Source organism: Culicoides brevitarsis, chromosome 1 (genome assembly GCF_036172545.1).
Source record: "Culicoides brevitarsis isolate CSIRO-B50_1 chromosome 1, AGI_CSIRO_Cbre_v1, whole genome shotgun sequence".
Classification (NCBI taxonomy): domain Eukaryota; kingdom Metazoa; phylum Arthropoda; class Insecta; order Diptera; family Ceratopogonidae; genus Culicoides; species Culicoides brevitarsis.
Window position 1 is genome coordinate 1,665,701 of NC_087085.1, and position 26,377 is coordinate 1,692,077.

The window sequence follows — 26,377 nt, forward strand, 5'->3', positions numbered from 1 at the left end:
GACGTCGCTTGAGTTCAAAACTTTATGAAATAATTTGTTGTTGTTGTTCGTGTGTTGCTGATGGGTAAATAAGAACAATTTTAATCGAGTCGCTTGAATGCACTTATCAACGCCATCTACTTGTATGGCTGCCGTTTCTTGCTCACATAATAATAATTTTATAATAAATTTCCCATTGTTGCCTTGATAGATTCATCCGAGCAAAATTACACACACAAAAAACGACAGAAACGTTATGCATATCAAACTTTTTCATGAAAAAAGTTATAAAGTCCCGAACAAGTTATTTACTTTTTGTTCGGTTTTGTGTCTGAAATTTGTACTTTATCGTGTAACTTTTGCGCCCAACCGGCACTCGGGGAGGGGACACTTGCCCAAAAATAAAAGTTAAAATTAAACAATATTTTTTGAACATTATTTTACACTTAAAAACTCGAATCGATTTTTCCTGTTGTTGTTGGAGCGATTTTTTTCTCACATACACAAAAAATTTTAAATGTGCGGAAAATCGATCTAGGAAATTTACTCCGTACACGCTTTTCATCGATTGTATACGAGAAAGAGAGAAAAATCAGTGTCCCTTGAGGGAAGAAAAAGAAAGAAGTGAAATTTCCATTTTTTTGCTTGTTCTTTTTTTTCCATCATCATCATCGAATGAGACACAAAATTATCTCACACACACGAGAAACAAACAAAAATACATTTCTTCGTTTTCTTTCAAACTGTCAATTACAGATGACAAACTCTTAAATATTTTTTTTTTTTATAAAAAAAACTTTTTTTTTATTTTTTAGGAAAACTCACTCGTCAATTTGTTGCCTCAACAGGGAATCTCGCACACGAAATAAGGTTTCATGGTCATAAAAAGCGGCGCCGAGAATCAGTAAATCTCTCATCAAGTCGATTGCCGAAGACAAAATGGAAGCGGGTGCAAAAAATACATTTTATCATCATTATGATTGCCTTTGTTATTTATTAAAATAAATCTATAAGGCATGTTGTGTGCGAATAGAATAAATAGCTATCGTAATACTAATAATAAATGTTTAGTTGAAAAGACGAGGGAGAGAATTTTCATCGCAGACAAGAGAAAAAAGGAGATGAGAAAGACGAAAAAGCAACAATTTGAAATTAAGACGAGTTATTGTTGGTTACGAGATGAGATGGAAGGCATCCGAAGGGAGTTTTGATGAAAAGTGTTCCTTTGTTAGCAAAAATTTGTAAGTAAATGATACTATGAAATTATTTCAAGAATGGTTTAAGGATGAAAGTTGTTCAAATTTTTTTTTAAATATTTTTTTATATAAAAATTTAAATTTAATTTTTTTTTAAATTTTTATTTTAAATAATTAAATTTTATTTTTTTAATTTTATTTTTTTTAAATTGAAAAAAATTTCAAATAATTGTCAAATTATTAAAATGATTTGACTTGAAATTTTCAAAACAAAAAATTTTATCAATTTAAAAAAAAAATAATTTTATATTTCACGATTTTTTTGTGAAAAATTCATTTTTTTTTAATTAATATTTTTTTAATATTTTTATTTGGGTTTTAATTTTTTATTTTTTAAAAATTATCTTTTTTTTAAATTTAATTAAAATAATAAAATAATTTTTGACATTTTATTTTTAATTTATATAAATAATTTTTTGATTGAAAAAAATTGGAAACTAAAAAAAAATATTATTTTTGACTTGAAATCATTTTTTTTATTTTTTAAATAATTTATTTAATATAGTTTTTTTTTATATATAAGCCAATAATTGGCTAACAAATAAGAAGTTAACAAATAACTAAAAAAAAAATGTAACAAAAAAAATCTTTTAAGAAAAAAAAATCAAACAAGAAAAATCAAAAATATATTTTTTATATTTAACTGAAACAATTATTTTATTCAAAATTTATTTCTTTAATTTATTTAAAAAAGTCAAAAAATAACAATAAAAATCCTCAAAAAAAAACATATGAAAAATGTTTTAAAAAATATTAAATTAAATTTTTAAAAATTAAATTAATATATAATTAAAAATTAATAAAGAATAATTTTAAAAAATAAAATAAATAAAAACCCAAATAAAAATATTAATTAAAAAAAAAATAAAAATTCCACAAAAATCGTGAGATATAAAAAAAATTAAATAATATTAAAGAAAAAAATAATTTAAATCAACAAAATAAAATTGAAAAAAATAATTAAAAGTTATTAAAGTATTATTTTTAAAAAAAAATTAAATTTTAAAGAAAGTCATTAAATTTCAAAATTTCTTCTAAAACTCTTCAAATCAAAAAGTGACCTGATTCCTCAAAAAAATTACTATTATTATTACACAAAAAATAACAAAAGAAAATGAAAGTTCAAAATAATTATGTCCTCTTTTGTAAATTTCATTATTATTTTAACATCTGTGTAACAACAACAATGATAACTGGACTCCATTCTTTTCAGATATTCTTCTTGCACGCAAAAGACAGACAGTAGCTCACCCATACGAGAGACACACAGCGACAACGCAAAAGGTTCAATAACATGCATTGCAAGACAAAAGTCAACAGATGATGATATTCTTATAGGAGGTGTACAGCAGGTGTTCCTTCTCCGTCTTCGTGAGCAACTATTATTTCCGTAACTTAACAACTTTTTGAGGTAAAAGTGCAAGAAATATGATAAAGACTCAACTTTGCTTCGTCGTGAGTGAGTGAGAAAGAGGAGATTTTATTCATGAAATGAAATTCTTTACGGTTTTACGATACGGGCACATCCGAGCAGCAAAAACAAGAAATTTTATTAAAAGACGGTAGAAACTTCAGGAAATGTTGGAATATTGAGTTACAATTTTTTTTCTTCGTCAGAATTATCGACTCCGTACGGAGACTGACTGTTAAATTATATGCACGTGCAATGTGTTTAAAAATATTTTGAGGGTTGCATTTTGTACGTCGTCGGTACCTGTAAATAAAGCAAACCCAGAGCAGTGTGTGTGAGATATTAAACAGAAGGGGACCATTTTTACATGTGTTTGTCTCGAACACTTGAAAAAATGAACTTTTCTGTCTTTTTTGAATCAACTAGTGTGTCTGTCTCTGTTCATTTTCGTCTCTTTCGTGCAATTCGTAGGCAAAAATTATTCATTATTGTTATGAAAAACAATTATTTGCGAGATTTTTCGGGTATCTGAGCAATTATCGATCGAACATATTTTCTCCTTTCCTTCCTTTCGTCGTCGTTCCATCTTATTTTTCGTCGATGTTAAATATAGCACACGGAAAATTTTGTCTAAAAATTAAATTTTTAATTAGTACACAAAACAGAAGATTAGTAACTTTTATCTAAAGTTTCTCAAGCAGCAAGCAGCAGCGGGATGAGAAAATTGTTCGGCATCTGTCGGTTTACGTCTCGATATTTACAATTTTCGACAATGACGAAGGCAAAATAACGCAAGGAAAGGATTTTGTAAAATTCTCCGGGTAAAATTGCCAAGCGAAGGAAGGGAAAGTCACGTAAATGTTGTGTCAGAAATTGTAACGTTTTTTTGGCAAATAACTGTTAGGGGGATGTGTTCACCTGCCGTGTCAGTTCACCTCGATGGAAAAAGGAGAAAAATATAAAAGTCGGCGGTGACTTATTTGAAGAGATAATGAGGTTAATTTGGAAGTTGTTGGGGTAGATTGAGGTTAAAAAGTTAAGTTTTTATATTTTTTATGCAAAAAATTTAATTTTTTTTTTAATGTAGGTATCGAAATAAAAATATTATCAAAATTGAAAAAAATTCAAAACTTAAAAATCAAAAAAAAATAATTTAAAAAATCTAAAAAAAAATATATTATAAATAATTAAAAAAAAAATTAATTCATAATTTTTAAAAAAATAAAAAAAAAATTAATATTTTAATCTTTTTTAATTTTAAATTTTTTTTTATTTTTTAAAAATTATGAATTAATTAATTTTTTGAATTATTTAAAATATATTTTTTTTTTAATTTTTTTAAACTAATTTTTTTGATTTTTAAGTTTCAAAATTTAAAAATTCAAAAAAAAAAATACAAAAAATTTAAAATAAAATAAATTTAAAAAATTAAATTAAATTAATATTTATATTAATTAAAAATTTAAAAATAAAAAAGAAATAATTTTTAAAAAGTAAAAATTACCTAATGAATTTTTAAAAATTATACAAATTAAAATTTTTATTTTTAAATTGAAATATTTAAAAAAAATACACATAAAAATATTAAAATTTAAAAAAAAAATATAAAAAAAATAATTAATAATTAATTATTAAATTGTATTATCAATTATTAAAAAAAAATTTTTAAGTTAGAATTTTTTACTATTTTGTTAACAATTAAATTTTTTATATTTTAAATAAGTAAATATTTTTTTTTAAATAAAAAAAAAATTCTTACAAAAAAATTATTTTTAAATGTTTATAAACTCAAAATTCTTATAAAACTTAAATTAATAAAAAAATTACATAACCTCAAAATTTTAAAAATTCAATTCCAAAAAGTCAAACTGAACTTCTTAACTCACACACGAAAAAAAAAACTTCCATCAATCACTTCCTGTTATGACTTTTCTGCAACTATCTCAACTCATTTAAACTACTTTTCAAACAACAACAAAAAAAAAGTGAAACTTTCTGGATGTTTATGCCATCTCTCAATCACAACACAAAACAACAACAACAATCATTTCCCTCTCGTCTCGTCTAATATTTTGCTACGAAAAAAAAATTTAACCGACAAATCTCTCTCTTTCGCTCAACTCTTACAACACATTACAGCAACAACTACCTAACAACAAACAACAATAATAACGAAACCTTTAAATTGCCTTTTTTGCGTAAAACGTAAAATGTTAAATGAAAATTAGCAAAAGTTCATGCCGTTGTATTTATTTAAAAATTTCTTCTTGTTATTGTCATGCTTTAGTCTTAGCGAGGCTTTTTCTTCTTAGTGAACGTCTCTTTTCATTGTACGAGTTTATGATAATTGTAGAAATGAAGAAAAAATGAGCATAAAAGTAATAATAAGTACTTATGTATTAAAGTGAAATGAATGAAAAAAATGAAAGAAAAGACGGAATGAAAGTGTACATTTATGCGGAATAATTTATAGTGAAGAAACCAAGGAAGTGAAAATGTGTAGTGTGGATTCATGTTCGTTGCCGTTGAATTTGAAAATGTGTACATAATAATTTATGTGTTTGTTGTGTATGCATTTTGACCTATAATGTTATGCAACAAAACAGTCGAGCATTGAATATGATCTCTCTTTCGGTTGGTTATGTTGCTCACTGAAAATAGTTCACATTTTTTTTCTTTTTTTTTATTTCAGGAAAGTCAAAAAGGATCCAAGTAAATTTAAAACCAAAATTTCTGAATCAGGGTACGAAATTTTTTCTAACTACCGTAAGATAGATAGTTTTAAGAGACATTTTAAAATCTGTTATTTTTACGAAAATTTGAAGTTAAAAATTGTTCTCTTAACATTTTTTGTTTCAAATTCTATTTTTTATAAATTTTTAAGTAAAATTTTTGAAATTTTAATTATTCCAAAATTTTATTTATTTAAAAATTTAATTTAACATTTTCATATATTTTTTTTTATTTTAAAATTGGCAAAATATCAAAAAATTATTATTAAAATATTTTTAAAAATAAATTAAAAAAAAGGCCTAAAAATTTAGGAAAAATTGTTCATTTTTAACTTCAAGATTAACCTTCTCTTGATTTATTTACATTTTTTCGTTTCATTGGAATTTATACGGTATTTTTTTCTTTTAGTATTTTCTACATTACGGTAATTCTGTCATGGTTTTAATTTTTCTTCTTTTTTTTCAGTAAACGAGATTCGAGAAGATCCCCTGATCCTGAGCTCAAAATTTATTCCAATTAATCCAAATCAAGCATATTAACTTAAAAATTTTTTTAGGCTAAAAAAAAATAAAATTCTGTATTTCAACACAAAATACCGTAATGTTTATAATTCTTATAGATTTTTTTTTAGTTTTCAAATTAAAAGAAAATTATTTTTTTTTTATTAATTTTTAGAATTTTTTAAAACTTTTTAGTTGAAATTAGAAAAAACTTTAAATTATTTAATTATTTAAACTTAATATTATTTTAAAACATTAAAAAAAATCGAAATTCCTTTAAAAAAATTTTCCAAAAGAATTATCTACTTTACGGTATTTAAATCTAAAGTTCATCTGTTACTGCATGTTGATTCAAGAGAAGGAAGAGATTTTAATTAAGAACGAACATCGACGAAGGTGTCTTATCTATCACGATACACGATACAAAATCCGCCTCCCAACAAGCAGCAATAAATTTCCTTTCAACAAAATTTCAACTTTTGCCCCCTTTTTAATTATCTCAGATTTATCACAACATATTTTCCGTTCCACGCTCCGAAAAATTGAGAAAAAATCGAAAATGCTGCCCGACATCGTCACAGGTGTACTTAATGACACACATTTCCAAGTAGCAAGTAGCAAACAACCTACACGAAAAGCCTTCGGAGGACATTTTAATTAACGTTTCATTACGAAAAACGTTTCCAAGCAGTTTTATTCCATATTTAATGGTCATCCAATTCCAATTATTCCGCATCAGTAATTAAGTTTTTCTACTTCTTCACTCGCATGAGCTCTGAGATTACCAAGATTACCATTGTTGTCCCTTTTTTTCCAGCAGAACGCACTTTTCTGGGCATAATTAAAGAAAAAATATTTAGTCATAAACTTTAAATGCCTTAAATCCGTTCGTCGTCGTTCATGGGACAGGGGGAAATGGGATAACTAAATAAAATAGATAGAGCCCGATTTTTTAACCCCGTTTTATTCCAGTTTATTTATTTATCATCCGCTTTGTTTTTATTTTTAAAAATAGAGAAGAAAAAAAGGTAAGGTGTAAAAGTCAAAAAGTAATTTTCATCACAAAATGGGGATTCTCATGTAAATTCATCCATTTATCTCGGGCGAGTGAGTGAGATGTTAAAATGTTGAACGAGAATTGTTGCTGCTGCTGCGATGTTGTTGTTGTTGTAATGTAAGAGGCAATTTATATCGTTATATAGTTGAATATTGCTTCTGTCTGGCGGATTTCGTGCGTTATATTTGATGATTCGTGCATTTTTTACAGATTTAAGGCGTTATGGGTTCAACGAAAAATATTTACGAATATATTAAAGATTTATTTATTTTTTTTTATCAATTTTAAATAATTTTTAAATAGAATATTTTTTTTTTTAATAATTTATTTTAATTCTTTTCAGTAACTATTTTAATAAAAATTTTAAATAAAATTAAAAAAAAATATTTTTTTTTATTTTTTCGAATTATTTCTTTTAAAGAATTTTAACAGTACGAATCCAAGCTCTTCATTTAAAAAAATAATTTAAAAAAATTAATTAATAATTTTTTATTATTTTATTTTATTTTTAATTATTTTATTTATTTATTTATTTTTTTTTATTAAAATCAAAGTTTTTCAAAGCAAATATTATTTTAATAAATAATATTTTATTTATTTATTTTTTTTTTATCAATTTTCAATTAATTTTTTTTTTTTAACTTTTAATTGTATTTATTTTTTATTTTATTTTTGTTTATTAAAAAATACATACAAAATTATTAAAAAAAATAAATGTCTTAAAAATTGCTTTTTAATATTTTTCGAAGTAAATTAATTTTTCATAATTTTAAAATAATTATTTTTTTTATTGTGAAAAAACATCCAAAAAAATAAATAAAAAGTTTTTATGATATCAAGAAGATGTCAAAATTATTTTATTTATTTTTTTTGTTAATTTGATTTTGTTTAATTTATTGAAATTTACTTTTAAACTTAATTAATTTTAAATTTTATTTTTATTTAATTTTAAATTTACTTTTAATTAAAACTTTTATTCATTTTTTATCGAATTTATTAAAATAAAAATTTTTATCGATCAATTCTTCAAACAAAAACTTCCTCCTTTCAATAAAAATCTCACATTTTTCAATTAAACTCAACTTGACCTTTACCTAAATTTTCATCCTTTTCATCTGGCATTTATTAATAGACCAAAAATCCGTTTTTCATAAAATCTAATGAATGTGAACATGCACAACACTTATGTATGCCTCACATTTCACATTGATTATTATCCACACTTTGATTCATCATCATCATCATCATCATCGACGAACAACAACATCACCAAACAAAACAAAACGACGACAACGACAGCGCAAATGAACGAACAGCCACACATGACGATGTGTTGTTGCCTCCTCAGCTATTTCACATACGGCATTAAGTGATATATAACATAATTTCGATTTATTTTATTATATTGGTTAAATTTATTGATGAATATTTGATATGTTTCCTCGGCTGTACGTGTGTGTTTGTGTGACCTGATCAATTTATAAAAAGAAGCATCAAAATGAAGGTAAAACACATGCCATTGCCTTGCCTGTGAATGACAGGAGAATTAAATTGGTATTGAAACTTTTTTTCGTTCTTTCTTTTTTTTTGTTGCGTACAAAAAGTCGTTTAATATTTTAAGAAATAAAAGAAGGAACATGCTTGTCATTTACATTATTGCCTTTCTTTCTTTTTTTCATCCAAATATTTCTCCTTTTTTTCCATTCATTCGTTCGTTATTCATTATTAATCTATTTTTTCGGTTTTTTTTTGTATCTTCTGTAATTTTTTCTAAGAATTCATATTTTGTCGATGATCCTTTTTTTTCTCAATAAAAAAAAATAAATTTAAAAAATTTTTTTTCATTCGACCAAAAAAGTGATGAAAACGCGTTAATAGGTTGCTGATGCACTTCACCCATTCACCTGTTTTTTTTTTCGCGTCATTCGAGCTATTTGGTTTTAAATTTCCATTCGCACTCGTTTTCGCACTTTTCCGCTTTTCATAAACTTTTTTTCCCATTGATCAATTTTTATTTTTTTTTTTTTTCGGAAAAAAAACTCGCACAAATACAGTCGCATTTTAAGGTTCAGCTTCTGTTGATTACCAATACAAATGAAATCAGTCGAAACACTACCAGGCACCCAAAGTTGAAGCGAAGGAGAATAGACGTGTTTTTTTTTTTGCTGTCGTGCGAGCAACAAGGATCTGCGACTGTGTGTATTTGCGTGCGTGTGTGTGTTTGTGGAATTGTCGGCGAGGCGGTATACCTATCGACTCGTTATTGTGTGCAAGAGATGAAAGATATTCAAGGCGTACAATTTTTTTTTTGTGAAGGTATGAGTGAGTGATAATGAAAATTTGTGGAAAAGTGGTCCAGACAGAATTTGTTTTGGAGATGAATGATGTCTTGAGTGGCAAAGTCTGTTCCGTTTTGAAAGGAATTGTTCATTAAATATTTTTTGACAGCTTAAAATAATTTTTTTTTCTTTTTGGAAAAGATTTTTTTTTTTCAAATTATCTAAAGGTTTTCATTAAATTTAAAAAATTCCTTCATTTTTCTAAACATTTTCTTTTCAAAACAAAAATTTTCATGATTTGATAGCTTTTCTTAATTTTTATGATAATTTTTTAATATTTTTAAAGCTTTACCTGTTTTAATTAATTTTTTGGAATGTTTTTGAATTTTTTCCAACTTTATCTCAAATATCTCTGATTTTAATGATTTTTTTAAATTTTTGAAAGTTTCAATTATTAAATTTTTGAAAGTTTTAATTTAATGATTTTCTAATAGCTTATAAAAATTAACAATTTTTCAAAATTATTTATAATTATTTTTAATTTAATTAATTAAATTTACAACAATAAAATTGAAAATGATATATAAAGTTAATTAAATTTAATAAAAAAAAAATAATAAAAAATAATTATAAAATATTTATTTTTTCATTAGTCAATTAAATAAAAAATAATTCTTTTAAATAAAATTAAAATAATTTTAATTTAATTAATTTTTAAATAATTAATAAATTAAATTTAATTATTTTTTTTCAAATTAATTTATTATTTTTTTTACGAAAATTTATAATTTAAAGATTTTTTTCGCCCTCAAAATTCTTCTTTTGCCTCAAAAATTAACTTTTTTAAATAAAAAATAATAATTTGTCATAAAATCCTTCTTTATAAACAAAACCGTAAGCTACTTTTTCAAAAACAATCCCTTTACTGATGATTTCCGCGAACCTCTTTTCAATTAAAAGCCATTGTTGTTCGCTCGATTTGCGCCCATAAGCCACTCATTTCGCGTCATTCGATGCTATTTTGACATCAAATTCCACAACTGGCAACAAAAAATACATAATTACGTTATGGTTACCTTTAAAAATGCCTCAACTCAGCGTATATACTCACAATGAGTTGCATTCATTAAAGTGCTTGCGTTAACATTTTTATGATATTCTCTGCAACTTGTGCAATAACGTGCAGTTAGCAGCGCGACTGCCATAAAGCAATAATAATAACAACAACTAACAAAAAAAAATATTGTCAACACTTGCATTTTATTATAATTGCTATACAATTTATTTACGTTTTGTTTCGACGTCTTTTTTTTTCGTGTGTTTTGTGTAAACTATGAGCCACACACACAACTTTTCTCTCTCGTACTACTTGCAACTCACATTACACGACTTATAATAAAATGATACAATGCTAGTTGTTGTTGTCGTTTTTTTTTTGTGATTTTTTGTGCTGCACGAAGAATGCTGTTAGCTGAAAAAGACTTGATTTACTACAAAGTAAGACTTGTTTTGTGTACTTTTTTGTTCCAGCGTTTTTAGTTTGACGATTTAATTACAAAGTTTCGAACAAACAAAGGATCCAACCGATCATCATCCTCAACTTTTTTTTCGCTTCTGAAGTAATTTATGTGACGTTATGGAAAATTTATGAGTAACAGAAAGCTTTTAGGCCAATTACATTTTTTTTTTTTGTCATGAGAAATCTGCCGTGTCATTGAAGGCATTTTCGACTGTCTGACGCGAGTTTCGTTCAAAAAAAAAAACCCAAACTAGTTGTTTTGTGTCGATGACAACTAAAAAGACGTCAAAATGCAAATAAAACATTGTCTAGCGTATTTCCGGTCTGAGATATTTCATCATGGGAGATTATTAATTCTTGTTGATCTGAGAAGAGGTAAGAATTTTTGTTAAAATATTTGATATTTGCAATATGTGCGCATCCATTTTACATAATCACATTAACGAGTTGAAGTCGAGCAGAATCGAAATATGACATGGATCGATTCGTTGCCAATACAAAATGGTGAGTATAATGATATAATAATGTTTTATCAATTATTTTAATCCGAAAAATATTAAATTCACATGCTCGATTATTATTATGCGTTTGGAGCGGAATGGCATGTGGCGAGTATATGACGTGCAATGGCATTTTTTATAAGAGATATTGAAAAAAAATCTTTTTTGTGGCAAAAAGAGACTGTTACTTGTTAAAATAATCTCTATGGATCACAAAAGTAAGTTTAAAAATAAATTAATTATTAAAAATTAATTCATTTTAATTTTTTTTTTATTTTTTTTTTAATATTAAATTTAATAAAAATAATACAAAAACTAACTAAAATTTATTGAATAAGACATTGAAAATTAAAATTTAAATTAATTTTTTTGATTTTATTTTTTTTTTTAATTTTAAATTTTTTATTAATTTTTTTTTTATTTTAATTAAATTTTTTTTGAACCACAGGTTCGATTTTTTTCAATTTTAAATTTAAATTTAAAAATACGTAACAAACTAAAAAAAAAAATAATGTAAATAATTACACCCCGGTACACTGAAAATTCAAACCAGCGGGACATTGCTGAAGTTAAATTTTTCTAATAGAATGAGAAAACCTGCTTAAAATGGTTTTTAGATGGCTAAAGTCTGGCGCGTGGTTCCTGAGATATTGAGGTTTGAAGTTTCTATGGATTTGTATGAATTTCAGTGCTCGTCAGCTTCGAGCTACGGAAAACACACGACGGAAAACTTAGAATAAAAAGGTTTTCAAGTAAGCTACACTGACAAACGATACCTTTTTGGAAAGGTAAGAGAAATAGCAATCTGATAAAAATATTTTTAGGCTCAATTTTTAGCATCTTTTTAGGCTCTTGGAGGCTTTTCCATAAAATTTCGGAAAATTCTTTCGATTTTTTTAATTTTTTTTTTTATATTTTGGTCTAATTTTCATTTTATTAACAGTTTTAAAAACGTTTCCTGATATGAATGCTAATTTTTAAGCATCATCTTTTAAATTTAATAATTTTTTGAAAAAAATGTTGCATACTTAGAGCCTGAGTGACCTATGAATGACTCATGTACCTTATTTGATGATTTAATTTACATGTTTTTGGACAATTTGTAACATTAATCATCATGGACAAGTTATATTAACAAAATTTTAATAGTTTTAAATTAAAAACAAACATATTTTTTACATAAATTTAAAAAAACAACAAAAAATCGAAAGAATTTAAAAAAAATGTATACTAAAAGCCTCCAAAAGCCTAATTAGAGCCTAAAAATTAAGCCTAATAATATTTTTATCAGATTGCTATTTCTCTTACCTTTCCAAAAAGGTATCATTTGTCAGTGTAGCTTACTTGAAAACCTTTTTATGCTAAGTTTTCCATCGTGTGTTTTCCGTAGCTCTTAGCTGATGAACACTAAAATTCATACAAATCCATAGAAACTTCAAACCTCAATATCTCAGGAACCACGCGCCAGACTTTAGCCATCTAAAAACCATTTTAAGCAGGTTTTCTCATTCTATTAGAAAAATTTAACTTCAGCAATGCCCCATAGGTTTGAATTTTCGCTGTACCGGGGTGTTATCTTCAAACGTCTAAAAGCGTTAAAAATTAAAAAAAAATATATTAATTTTTATTTCAAAAAAAAAAATTGCATTAAAAAATTTTTTAAATTTATTTTAATTAAAAAATTTTAAAATTCAATATTTTTTTATTGAACATGATTCTCTTCAAAAATCTAAATTTGAAAAAAAAAATAATTTTTCAAAATTTATATTGTATCAGTTCAGAATCCAAATACGGATATTTTTATACCCTCAACATTAATTTAACCTTTATTTCGTAAAATTCTGGCATCCGAATCTAACATTCTGAATTAAATTAAATTTAATTTTATTTTAATTTATTTATTTATTTTTATTTAACTTTTTTTTAATAAAATTCAAATTATTTTAATACTTTATTTTTTTTAAATAAAATTTTCATTAATTTTTTAATCAATTTAATTTAAATTTTTATATATGATTTTTTTATCGGCTTTATTTTTAATTTTATCAAAAAGCGCTTTAATAATTTTATTTTCTTCACTTTTTCATTTAAAAATTATTATATTTTGCCTGATTTGAGTCGATTTCGTCATAAATAGGCTTTCAATAAATATAATAAAATATCCAGCAAGATTGAAATGTGGTTATGTTAAGCAGAATTATTTCCGATTGTTAGATACAATCCAATATCATTTGTGTGTAAAAACACCCAATAACTGGCAATTGGTGTGTAAATTGCACAATCCATTGCTATCTAACATCGAGTTTGATAAAAAAAAAATTGGTGATCTAGTTCATCGATAACTTCGAGTCTTCGCATTAGAATTCAGGTCGACAAAAAATCCATTTTATTTTAACAATCGAGCATTGTTTATAAAATGAAATATTTTAATGCAACGAAGGAAGTCGTTCGGAAATTGATCACAATTTATCACCGAAGACAATCTAACCTCTTCATTTTTTGTCTGTTTGGTATTTATCACTTTATCGAAGAGAATAATAATTTATTCAATCTATTCTTCACAGAAAATAGAGGAAAAAAGTTGTTGAATGGCTCCTCATTCATATGAGAATTAGAGAGAGAGACATAAGTATTACAATAATAATAATAAGATTACAACAATAGGCACGACATTTTATGTATTCATTTATTATATTATTTTGGTTTGCTTGCCTAATACATAATAAATGTCTTTTTAGCCTCGATGCTGGCTCGAAAAACCCGGATTGGAAAAGGAAAATTAATATTCTTGTTTTTTCCTCTTCATTTTCGTCGTTCGCATCCCTTTTCGAACAGATTTCCGAAACGAGAACATAATTTGTATAAATGAATGACAAAAGTGTCGAAGAAAGGGCATTTATTGTGTAACTTATTTGATTATGTCTATCAATATGTTCCGTGAATGGATGGATACTCGACCAGTCTTCTTCTTTGTTTGCACACACACTCGTTTATTTTCTCTCGACTGGAATGTTTTTGTTGAATTTCGTTGTGTATCGATTCGAGCGATGGAGTGTCGGAGAGACGAACGGTAAATGCATAAGTGGCATGATATTCAAATGAAAAAGTACAAAGGACGACGAACAACAATTTTAATCGATAATCGATGAAGTTCATACAAACATGCAAAAGTCAAAGGATCGCAAGTCCTTGAAAAATTTTATTTTTAATTTTTTTTTTATTTCAGGAAAGTTTAAAGTCAGGGTTGAAAAACATTTTGACTTAATTTAATTTATTTAAATATATTTTTTTATTTAAAAATTTATTTTAATAAATTATTAAAAATTTTAACTTGAGTTAAAAAATCATTAATAAGGTTTTTAAGTTGAAAAAATTTGTTAAAAAAATTAAATTAAAAATATTAAAATTTATTTAATATTAAAAACTTAAAAAAAATTAATTTACTTTCATTTAATTTAATTTAATTTTTATTTTAATTATTTCATTAATAAATTTAAAATAAATTTAAAATATTTTTAAAATTTAATTTTTTTTTAATAATTTTTATTTAATTTTTTTTTAATTTTTTAAATTAAATAAATTTAATTTGATTAATTTTAAATGTTTAATTTTATTCAAATTATTTAAATTAAATAAATTTAATTTAATTAATTTTTTGAAATTATTTTTTTAAAATTTAATTAATTTAAACTATTTCAATTAATGAACTTTAGTTTAATAATATTTTAACTATTTTTATTAAAATTTTTAATTTTAATTATTTTAAATTAATTTTTTTTCAATTTAGTCAATTTAATAAATATTTAATTAAAATTAAATTTAATTTTTTAATTAATTAATTTTAAATTTATTTTTTTTTTAATTATATTTATTCTTAAATTTAAGTCAAAATTAAGCCTGACTCTAAATTTTTTTTAATTCTGAGAAAAATTTTCTTTAAAAAAAGCGAAAATTATCTTCAAACCGAAATAGGAACCTTTCAAAATCCTTATAAAAAATTTTAAAAATTAAAAAAAAAAATAAATTTTGTACTTACCACGTGAACGCTGCTCTGTAAATTACTTCCCAACGTCGAATTATCGGCCTTATTTTTGTCTGTTTTATTTTTCGCTTGGCGTTTCGCCTTGCTTTCGAGGAACCTTTTCTGCAATTGATTTGTCTCAATAGTTTGTTGCTCACAAACACCCGAGAACGTTTGTTCAAATCGCGGCGTACAATCGCTCTGTCGTCGTCGATATGTCTCAATTCGTCTCTTTAGTCGATCAACAACTGCCTGTCGTTTCGGATTCAGCTGTTCCGGTTGATGTTGAAGCTGCTGCTGTTGTTGCTGAAGTTGCAATTGCAATTGCTGTTGCTGCTGATGATTGAAGAGCTGCTGTTGATTCTGTTGCTGTTGCTGCATATGCAGATTCAAATGATTGCCGGGATTGCCAGCATTCGGGAAAACGGGTAATCCTCCCGCGGCATCCATAAATGTTACGTTAACTTTGGGGGTTTGTGGGACGCCGACTCGCGTGCCACAAATCACACTTTTTTAACTCAAAAATAATAAAAATTAACCGAAAAAAAGTCCCGCGCGAATCAATGAGGAGGAACAAACCTCAAGAAAATATTTTTGTCATTAAAAATCATCATCTTCGTTGCAATTTAATCACTTTTGAATCAACTGTTTTTTTTTATTTTCGAGGCAACCACTTAAGTACTGCGCAATTTAGTTTTTTTTTATAATTTTTTTTTTCTTTTGTTTGTTTATGTAATTGCGACTTTTTTTATGTGAATTTAATTAATTTACGAGTCCATAGGTTGCTTTTGTCTTCACCTGAAAAAGAAAAAAAATAATTAAGGATAAAAATTAATTTCGCAGAAAAAATTATAATCATTGTTATTACAAAATCTTTGCGCTTATGTCTAGTTTTGCTCTTGTTTTCAATTAAAACTAATGAGGAAGCACCAATTAAAGTGACATTCCATATGATTAATCAATTTAATTGAATTTCATGCGAAAAATCGATGTTTTGTTTTCTCTATAACCTTATCTAAAATCTTTGAAATGGACAAGTTCATTAAAAGTTTTGACAATTTTAATTTTTTCTTTCTTAAAATTTTTAATTTATTTATTTTTTTAAAATTAATTCAAATACAAGAAAATTTAATTTATTTTAATTTTTTTTATTTACTAAAAAATTAAAATTAATTTTAAAAATTAAAAAAAAAAATTAAAAAAAAAATAATTTAATTAGTTAAAATTAATTTTAAAAAAATATTTTTAATTTCTCAAAAATCTTCAAAAAAGATTTGGTCTTATCTAAAATTTTTTAATTTTTCATGAAAATTTTTTCATTTATTATTTTTGAAATTATTTATTTAAAAAAAATAAAATATTTAAATTAAAAATTATTTTTTTTTTAATTTTAAAAAATCTTTAAAAACAAAATCTTAATTTTTTTAATTTAAAATATTTTTTGAGAAAATTAATTATTTAAGTAGATCTATAATTATTTTCGTAAATTTTGAAAAATATATTATTTTTGAAAATTTTTTAATTAATTTAAGAATAATTAAAATATTTTTTTAAAATAAATTAAAAATCATTTTCGTGAAAATTTTGCTAAATTTATTATTTTTTAAATTTTTTATTTATTTAAAAAATATATAATAAAAAAAAATAAATTAATAAAAATTATTTTTTTTTATAATTAATTTATTAAAATAATTTTTAAAATGAGAGTTGAGTAAAAAATTTTCATTTAAATTTCTTTTTCACTTTTTACCTTAAAAAATATTCAACAAATTTTTTCTACAAAAGTTCTCTTCTGAATTCCCAAAAAACAAAACAAAATACTAAAACTCCAACAATTTTTAATTAAGACAAAACTTGAACATTATTTTTCTTCGTTTTTCCGAAAACAACAATAAAACATTCGCTCGTTAAATGCGTTCCTCACATAAACGTCATTAACACCCGCTCGCTTGCTTCTTCTAATAACGACGAGCGATGATGATAATATTGTTCATGTTCCTAACTATTCAAGCAAATATTTAATGATGTGCAAAAATGGCACATTCAGACAGCAACGACGACGACGAAAAAAAAAAACAATGCACATTCACCAGAAAATAACATGGAAGATTGTCAATTGCTTATTTATAATTAGAAAAGTTGATCGTCGTCGTCGTCATTGACACAGAAACGTTCACTTAAACTACAAACAAAAACTTTAATGAGTCACTATCCTCCAAAAGCATTTAAAAAGGGACACTCACTTTTTTACTCTAAACATTATATTCTAAAACTTCGTGAAATAAAAATTGAATCGTTACGAAAGACATTCACCTAAAAAAAAAAATAACTGGCTTGAACGACCGCTGAAACAAGACTGTTTTTATTTACAATTTTTGTGCTGTACATTCTGGAACGTGTTTAACTCAGTTCAGTGTTAAAGTCATGTAAGAAACTAAAATTTTTTTCTAATTTTTTTTTATTTTCAGATTTTTCGTTTGAAGGAACTGTATTAAAGGATGGAAGAAGCTCATTTTGTCAAATAAAAATCCAATTTTCGGGAAATCTTAGCAAAATAAAATAAAACCAACACTCTTGCAAACCACAGCTGAGCACAAATACAAGCAAGAGCAAAACTTGTTCAGTACAGAACCTGTACGATGCAGTAAAAAAAACCTTGTGTATTGTCATCAGGGGTGAAATTCAGCAAAATGGGCCCCTTTTTTGTCAAATCAAATTCTAATTAATCCAAACCAAGCAAAATTTTTTAAAAATATTTTTCAATCAATTCCAATCAAGTAAATGCTTTAACTAAAAATTATTTAAAAAATATAGAAAATTATAAAAAATTTAAAATTTAAGACTCAAAATGTGCATTGGGTCACATTTTAGAATTTACATTGGGGCGAAAATCTTAGATTTAAATTAGAAAAAAATTTTAGAATGTGTATTGGGACAAATTTTTAGAATATGCATTGGAACAAAATTTTAGAATATTCATTGGGACAAAATTTAAAAATGTGCATTGGGGCAAAATTCATAAAATGTTCGAGAAACTTCATAAAATGTTCAAGAAACTTCATAGAAGCTTTTAAAAATTGTTACTAAAAAATATAAATTCATAAAAAAAATATTTTAAAAATATGCTTTCATATGATAGAGCCCTAAAATCGCCTAAAATGTAAAAAATAAACGAAAAATTTCCACAATTTTAGCAATAGAAAAAAATCATTCGAGTTTAAAATTTTATTTCAGTTACTTATCATTTATTTTGAAAGTTTTAGGTTAGGTTATGCATTTTTTTATTGATAAAATTTTGAAAAAAAAATTTGTTTATTTTATACTTTTTAGGACCCTTATTCACAAAAAGCATTTTAAAAATATTTTTTTTTTATAATTTTTTTATTTTATATTTTTTAGAAACAAAAGAAGTAAAATTTTTATAAGCTTCTATGAAGTTTTTTAAACATTTTATGAAATTTTCTCAATATTTAAACTTTTGTATGCAAAAATTTTACCCCAATGCACATTCTAAATTTTTGCCCTTATTCACAATCTAAAATTTTCGCCCCAATGTAAAGTCTAAAAATTTGACCCAATGTACATTTTGAGTATCTCACTGAATTACCAATGGGCTGAAAAATATCAACGCCATCTGGAGGCAAAACCGTGAATTTCAATATAAAGCATAAAAAAAGGGCTCAAAGTCCAAAAAAAAATCCAAATCCATCACTGATTGTCACAACAGCAACCACGACGACGATGAATGCAAATCCCAAAATCTACATGAAAATTTATCCTTGCAAAGTGATGTAATGCAAACATTTAAGCCACAAGCAAGTAACAAGGAAGCATGAAGAGTAAATTTATTTTCGTGTGGGAAGTATTTTTGGCCATCGGAGGTGAATTATTGTTTATGCTCTTTACGATTATTGCATTCATGGACAGGATATGAATATTTTAGCTCGTCAAAAATTTTGATCGACGAGAAACAAACGTTTTTTTTGCTGCTTCATGAATGTACGTTGAAGTGTACAAACAGGTACTGTTTCCGCATAAAAAGCAAAACAAAACTACAGTTAATGCTTTTTTTCTTCTTTCAAGTCGTTATGCGATTGTGTTGCTTAGCTGCTTAGGAGGAGCTGATGTTTAGAGAGATCTGTACACGCCGTACAATAAATGTAATAATAAAAGGCCGTAAGTTGAATTAAAAATTGCAAACGTATTGCCTCTTGTGTGTTTGTGTGTTCTTTTTTTTCCTCTTTTCATGTTTCGTCGTCCCGTGCTGGCGTTCGGATCGGTCGTAGGTAAAATACTTTTACATTTGTTGTATTTATTTTTTTTTTCTTCTTTATTATTATTTAAAGGGAGGCGAGTATCTATGGCGGTACGGCGTTGCAGTGTAGATGAATGAGTGGGAAATTACATGCATAAAATGTTTAAATGTATAAGTTTTGTGAGTTCAGCACGGCACGACGAACAGATCGAGTCGTATAATAATTATTGTTTGCATTTTAAATGATTTTATGTGTTTGTGTGGAATATAAAAGGTTTGTTTGTTGGTATTAATAATCATCATTGTAAAGTTTATTTATTTGCAACAAATTGCATTTGCAAAGAGATTAGGTTTTCAGGTTTTTGTGGGGATTTTTAATGGATTTTATGAGGTTACGAGTGACACGAAAAGGGTTTAATTGGAAAAAAATCAAAAGATTTTGTCATTTTTATGACATTTTTATCTAAAATGGTTAAAATTTTATTGAAATTTAATTTTAATTTAATTTTTTAGAAAATTCTTTATAAAAATTGAATTTTTTTTATCTTAACTTTAACATAAAATTTCAAAAATTTTAACAAAATGAATTAAAATTATTTTTTTTTTATTTTGAGAAAATTTTTTTCAATTCAATGTAAACATAAAATTTTGAGAATTTGAACTAGTTTTCTATTTACCTAACAATTTTTAATTGTCAAATTTAAAAAAAAATAGTCAAAATTAAATTTAAAAAAAAAAAATTATTTAAATTTAAAAAAAATTATAAAGATAGCCAAAAAAATTATATTATTAAAAATTAATTATATTTAAAAATTATAAAAAGAATTTCGAAATTTCTTTTAAAAATTTATTTAAACAGTTAAAAGCTAAAATTTTGAAATAAATATTAATAAATTCTTAATGAATTTATTTATGAATGAATTAAAATAAATAAAATATCAAATAAATTAAATAATTAATTAATTAAAATTAAAGAAAAATAATTACTTTAATTTCTCATAAATAAAATTTTTAACGAAATCTAAATTTTTTTTTATTTAAAATAATTTTAAAAATAAATTTATTTTTTTAAATAAAATTTTTAATTATTTCAGTAAGAATTTTTTAAAATTTATATTGAGTAAAATTAAATTTTGACTAAAAAAAATTTCTTAAAAAATTTCGAAATTTGTTTAAAAAAATTTTTGAATAATCGAAAATTAAAAATTTTGAAAAAAAAATTATTGATTACCTAATAATTATTTTAAATAATTAATTAAAATCGGAAGAAAATAATTCTTTGAATTCTCAAAAATCTAATTTTTAATGAAATCTATTTTTTTAATTTAAAATATTTTTTTTAAATAATTTTTTCAAGTAAACTTAAAATTATTTTTGTGACAATTAAATATTAAACTAAAATTTTTGAATGAAAAAATAATTTTTTCTTAAAAAATTTTGAATTTTTTTTTTAATTTCTTTGAATTTCAATTTAATAATATTTTTCAATCCAAAATTTGATGAAAGTAACTTCAAACCAATAACTCATATAAATTCCTTGCCAAATTTCAACTTTTTTCACTTCACAAAAAAAAATTACATTCACTATTCGCAAGAATAGTTTCGCCTTTCCCCCAAACTTCGCTCGACATTTCAAAACATTTTAACAGTTTATGATAATATAATGTCAAAAATACGTGAGCTTTTAAAGTAAACGTCGTTGTCCAACGTAAAAAAAAATCAGTTAACCATCACCGCATCGCAAAATAGTACAAAATAGAGTGTTTGCTGCGTTGTTGCTCATACATACACATGAAATTCACTTCAACACGGGTCAAATAAAAATAATAATAAAGCAGCAACGTTGTCAGTCTCTCTCTTGCCCGTGTACGAGATCCGCAAGTTATACGGTTGAGAAGTCATATAGCTAACAATAAATGATTGGCAATACGCTGACTTGACTTGACTATGGCTAACTCGCAGCTCGCATGCAACAACTTCTACCCATATAAAGAGTCGAGAGTGAGTAAAGTAATGTTTGTGTATTTTTTTTTTACTTTTTAAAAAAATGTATTTTATTCATAGAGCGACGTGTGTATACGAGCAACAACAATCTAATTATGCAAGAAAGCTTTTTGTGAATAAACTGGATTTTGAAACAATTTGTAACTATTTTTTTTTTATTTTTAGTGCAAAAATCTGAAAAACTCTCAAAAAGCCTCGAATTGGGTCGACCGAAATAATGAAAGAAGAGCAAACAGAACATTTTATCGTCTATCGTATTTGTGTCAAACAAACCAAACAACGCCGATTAGAAATTGGAGCAAGATATAAAACAATGCAAGCAAACTTGTTTGAATACAACAACAAAGCAAGAAATATAAAACGACGGAATAATGAGCAAATAACGAAAAAGAAAAGAAAAACAGGGTCGAGATATGCGATTTTGAAATGGAAAATTTCACTTGCAATTATTTATCCATCAAGCATGACGAAACGCTCACTGCAAGGTGTGAAGAAATTTTATCTTGAAGATTTTTTTGCAAGAAATTTAAAAAAATTATTTTAAAAAATTGCAAATTATTTTAAAAAATTTTAAAAAAATTAAAAAAAAAAATATTTAAAAAAATTACAAAGAAAAAATTTTTAACATTTAACACTTCAAAAATTTTTTTTATTAAATTTAAAAAAATTTTTTTTTTTATTTTTTATAATGTTGAAAATAATTTTTTGAGTTTTAAAAATTTTTCAAAATATTTTTCAATTTTAATTAAATATTTTTTTTATTTTTTAAAATATTTTTTTTTATTTTTTTTTTAATATTTTAAATGTAAACATTAAAAAAATTAATTTAATTTTAATTAAGTTTTTTAAAAAATTTATAGATGGATATAAATTTAATCCAAACCAAGCAAAAAATTGAACAAAAAATTTTTTATAGCCCCATATCGTGACAAACCAAATCAATAGTGTAAAATTTTTATCTCACCAATTTTTCGTGAATTTCGCGCGCTTCGTTATCACAACATGCGACCTTCGAAAATTTCTCTTTAAAAAAAAATTACTCGTCGTCCTTAAACTTGAGAGCGTAGAGTTGAAACGTACAGCGTATATCTATCTAGCTATCAGTGGGTAAATACAAAATGTCGTTGTGAGTGATTATCATGCTCCCCATAAAATTATATCAACTCGTACGAAAGCGAGCTGTTCGCTTTGCAATGCCAAGAGTAAAATTACGTCATATTTAATCGAAATATTGATCAGATTCTTTCTTTCCTTTGTTGCGTGCGTGACGTCTATGGGGCATCTACTTGTGCTTAATTAAGAGAGGAGCGGACTTATGGAGCGGAACAAAAAACAAATATTGTAATCCGCTTGTGACTTTTTTTCATTTATTTTACTGCTGATGACACCATTGAAGAGAAATTGTATGATTGATTACCTTTTTCCCCATTGACAGGATTTTATGTGTGTGTCTAAAGTGCTTGAAATCCTCTTTTCGAAGTAATTTTTGTCGCGTTTTTGATTTGGAGCGATATTGATACTTTTTGATTTGATAAATGGCAATTTTTAGTAAAAATATATTTTTGGAGCTCTTATGATCTAATTTAACTGTTTTGGAGCTATTTTTTATTTTTAGATTCAAATTTTACATCCTTTAAATATTAATTGTTTGATTTTATTGAATTAGCTTAAAAATTTAAAATGTGCATTGGGACAAAATTTAAAAATTGTGTATTGGGACAAAATTTTAGAATGTGCATTAGGACAATATTTTAAGTGTTCGAGAAACTTCATAGAAGCTTAAAAAAATTTTAGATCTTTTGTTAAGTTCTAAAATGTATAAATTTGAGAGAAATTATTAAATAAATTTTTAAAATTTTTTAAAAATATATTTTTTTAATTTTTTATTTTATACTTTTAGTAACAAAAGATGTAAAATTTCTATGAGCTTCTCTGAAGCTTCTCGAGCAGTTCAAAATATTGTCCCAATGCATATTCAAAAATTTTGTCCCAATGCACATTTTAAAATTTTGTCCCAATGTACATTCTGAAGTTTTGTCCCAAAGCATATTCAAAAATTTTGTCCCAATGCACATTTTAAAATTTTTTCCCAATGTACATTCTGAAGTTTTGTCCCAAAGCATATTCAAAAATTTTGTCCCAATGCACATTTTAAAATTTTGTCCCAATGTACATTCTGAAGTTTTGTCCCAAAGCATATTCAAAAATTTTGTCCCAATGCACATTTTAAATTTTTTTCCCAATGTACATTCTGAAGTTTTGTCCCAAAGCATATTCAAAAATTTTGTCCCAATGCACATTCTAAAATTTTGTCCTAATGCAAATTTTACAAATTTTTGTCATTCAATCCTGAAATTTTACAGATAAATCCGCAAATTGATCAGAATTTCAATGAAAATAAGGTGTCAAAACACAAACCAAGCTTCAATTTCACAAACAACCAACAGGTTGACTTGCCTGCCTGTGTAATAAAATCGCAAATAAACACAAACCAGGAATAAACAATATTCTTCCTCTGTACTCTCTTTTTCTCCAAAGGTGAGTCTCTCTCCTACTCTAGATGAATTAAATACTTGTTATTTATCTACTATTCAAGCAAAGTTAGTCACAATGTAATTTTGTTATTTTTTCAACGAAGAAGGAAGAAGAATCGACGAAAGAAAGAGAGTTGCATGGAATTACTGTAAAAAAGGCACGAAAACTTCACATAAGAAATCAACAACCTTTTTTTTTTGAACAGAGACTTCTTCGTACACTTTGTCGTTATTTATTTATTTTATTCTTTTTTAAATGAAATGTTCAACATTACCTAAGACCAGCTCGCTTAAGACAACGAACGAGCGTCGTACAAAAAAAAACACAAAAATGATTATTATTACTCATGAGTTGTTTTCACATGTAGATAGCGATTGTAGTACAATTAACTCTGCTCATACACACGAGGCAGTTCTGTACAGATTAATTCAATTAAGCAAACATCAAGTTGGTCTTCTCTCTTTATTTATTTATTTTTTCTACTAAATTGTATCGTGATCGTATGAGAATTAATTTTTCGATATAACTTTTTTTTAATTTATTGTTTTAAAAAAAATAAAAATTTAATAATATAGAATTATTCTTGCAAATAACGGTAAAATCAGAAAAAAAATTAAAAGTCGTACAAAAAATGCGACATAAAAGTTGTTAGTTGTTCAATACTTGCGTAGATTTTTTTATTTTATTTTTGTCGTGTACATGACTGACTAACGACTGACTGAATGATAATATGATAGATTATGGCGCGTTGTACGGAGCGTATCTATCAGATCTGTGTAGCAAGAAAAATGTAAAGAAATCAAAACAGTCGAAAATTGTTGTACAAGGCCAGTGATGGAGTAGAGACTGGTTTGGAATTTATTTTATACATTTTTTTTTGTTTCGAATTTGGTTTTATTATTTTTTATTATTATTTATTTGTTGATACGCGATGGAAAATTGTAAAATTTTTTAGATGAATGAAATGATCGCGAAATTGACCGTTAAGTGATTTTTTTTTATTTTTTAAATTTTTGATGTGAAATTTCAATTATGAAAAATTGAATTGCTTTTTTGAAAAATGTCGTTGAACTCAATAAAAATAACCAGTAGTGGTCAATGTCGAATAAAGTTGCGGCAAAAAAAAATAAAGGTTTTTATTCAATTTTAGTGAATGAATAGAAAAAAGGTAGATGTTTACATGTCTACTGAAGCAAGTTTAGGGTTCAAAGATAGGTCAAGAATATTTCAAGGGGGGCTTTTATGAGGAAAATCCCTCAATTGGGGACAGAAACAGTAATTTAGAGATAATTTTATGTTCCTAAAAAGTGAACAAATTTTACATAAAAAAAATTTTTTTTTTTTTTTGATAGAAAATGTTTTTTGTACAGAATATTATCTATATTGTTATTTAAATGGTGCAACAAAAATAAAAAAAATCTAAAAATTTTTTTAGCTTTATATTAATTGAAATTTGTTTTTTAAGCTTCTTTTAAAAATTAAAAAAAAATCAAAATTAATTTAATTAAAAATTTTAAAATTTTTAAAGGACTTAAAAATTTTTTAATTTTTTTTTACATAAATTTTATTTAAATTTAAATAATTTTTCTGAGTTTTTATATTAAAAAAAAAATTAAATTATTAATTCATAAACTGAATTGAATTATTTTTTTAATTATTTAGAAAAATTATTTTAATTTTTTTTTTTCTAAAAATTTATTTATTTAAAAAAAAATTTAAATTTTTTATTATGAAAAAATAATTCAAACTATTTGTTTAGGTTAAAAACCTCTAAATTACCCCAAATTCTAAAAAAAATAATTTTATTTATTCATTTATAATTCAATCACATAACTTCAAAAGCTAAAATTCCACAAATCATTCTTCGTCTACTTTACCCGACTCTTCACATAATAAATAATTACTCCCCGAAAAAAAAAATAAAATAAACCAAAAATCATGGATTTTCAATCAAAATTAAATAAACTAATCAAACGTTCTGTTTCTCTCTTCTTCCATCCAGATACTTAGACTACTTAAATAATTCGTCGTCGTTCACAAAAAAATAAAATCGAGTACAGAGAAAAATAAAAACAACACACTTGTGTTTGCTTTTTTGTTTGTGCGATAGAATAGATGGATGGAAAGAATGAATCCAGCCTCTCCTCGCATCTCTTCTCATCGCAGTACACACATCGCATACGCTCATATATGCACTCTGTAATAATAATATAATGATATGAATGAAATTCACATGTAATCTAACGTGCTTTTACTTTACTTGTTGTAGTCTCTCTTTTTCTCTCTCTGAGTCCGATGATGGATTAAACAAACGAAAAAAATGACAAT

General features: G+C 24.8%; 1 protein-coding gene across 1 annotated transcript in view; it reads right to left on the reverse strand.

The window, feature by feature from the left end:
• The window catches only part of LOC134828217 (neurogenic protein mastermind), a 97,782-nt gene that overhangs the window by 70,768 nt on the left and 637 nt on the right, over nt 1-26,377 (reverse strand). Inside the window, exon 2 of the mRNA XM_063841245.1 lies at nt 15,271-16,053. Within this exon, the coding sequence (XP_063697315.1) occupies nt 15,271-15,705 (435 nt within the window). The 5' untranslated portion in view covers nt 15,706-16,053. The remainder of the gene's footprint in view (nt 1-15,270; nt 16,054-26,377) is intronic.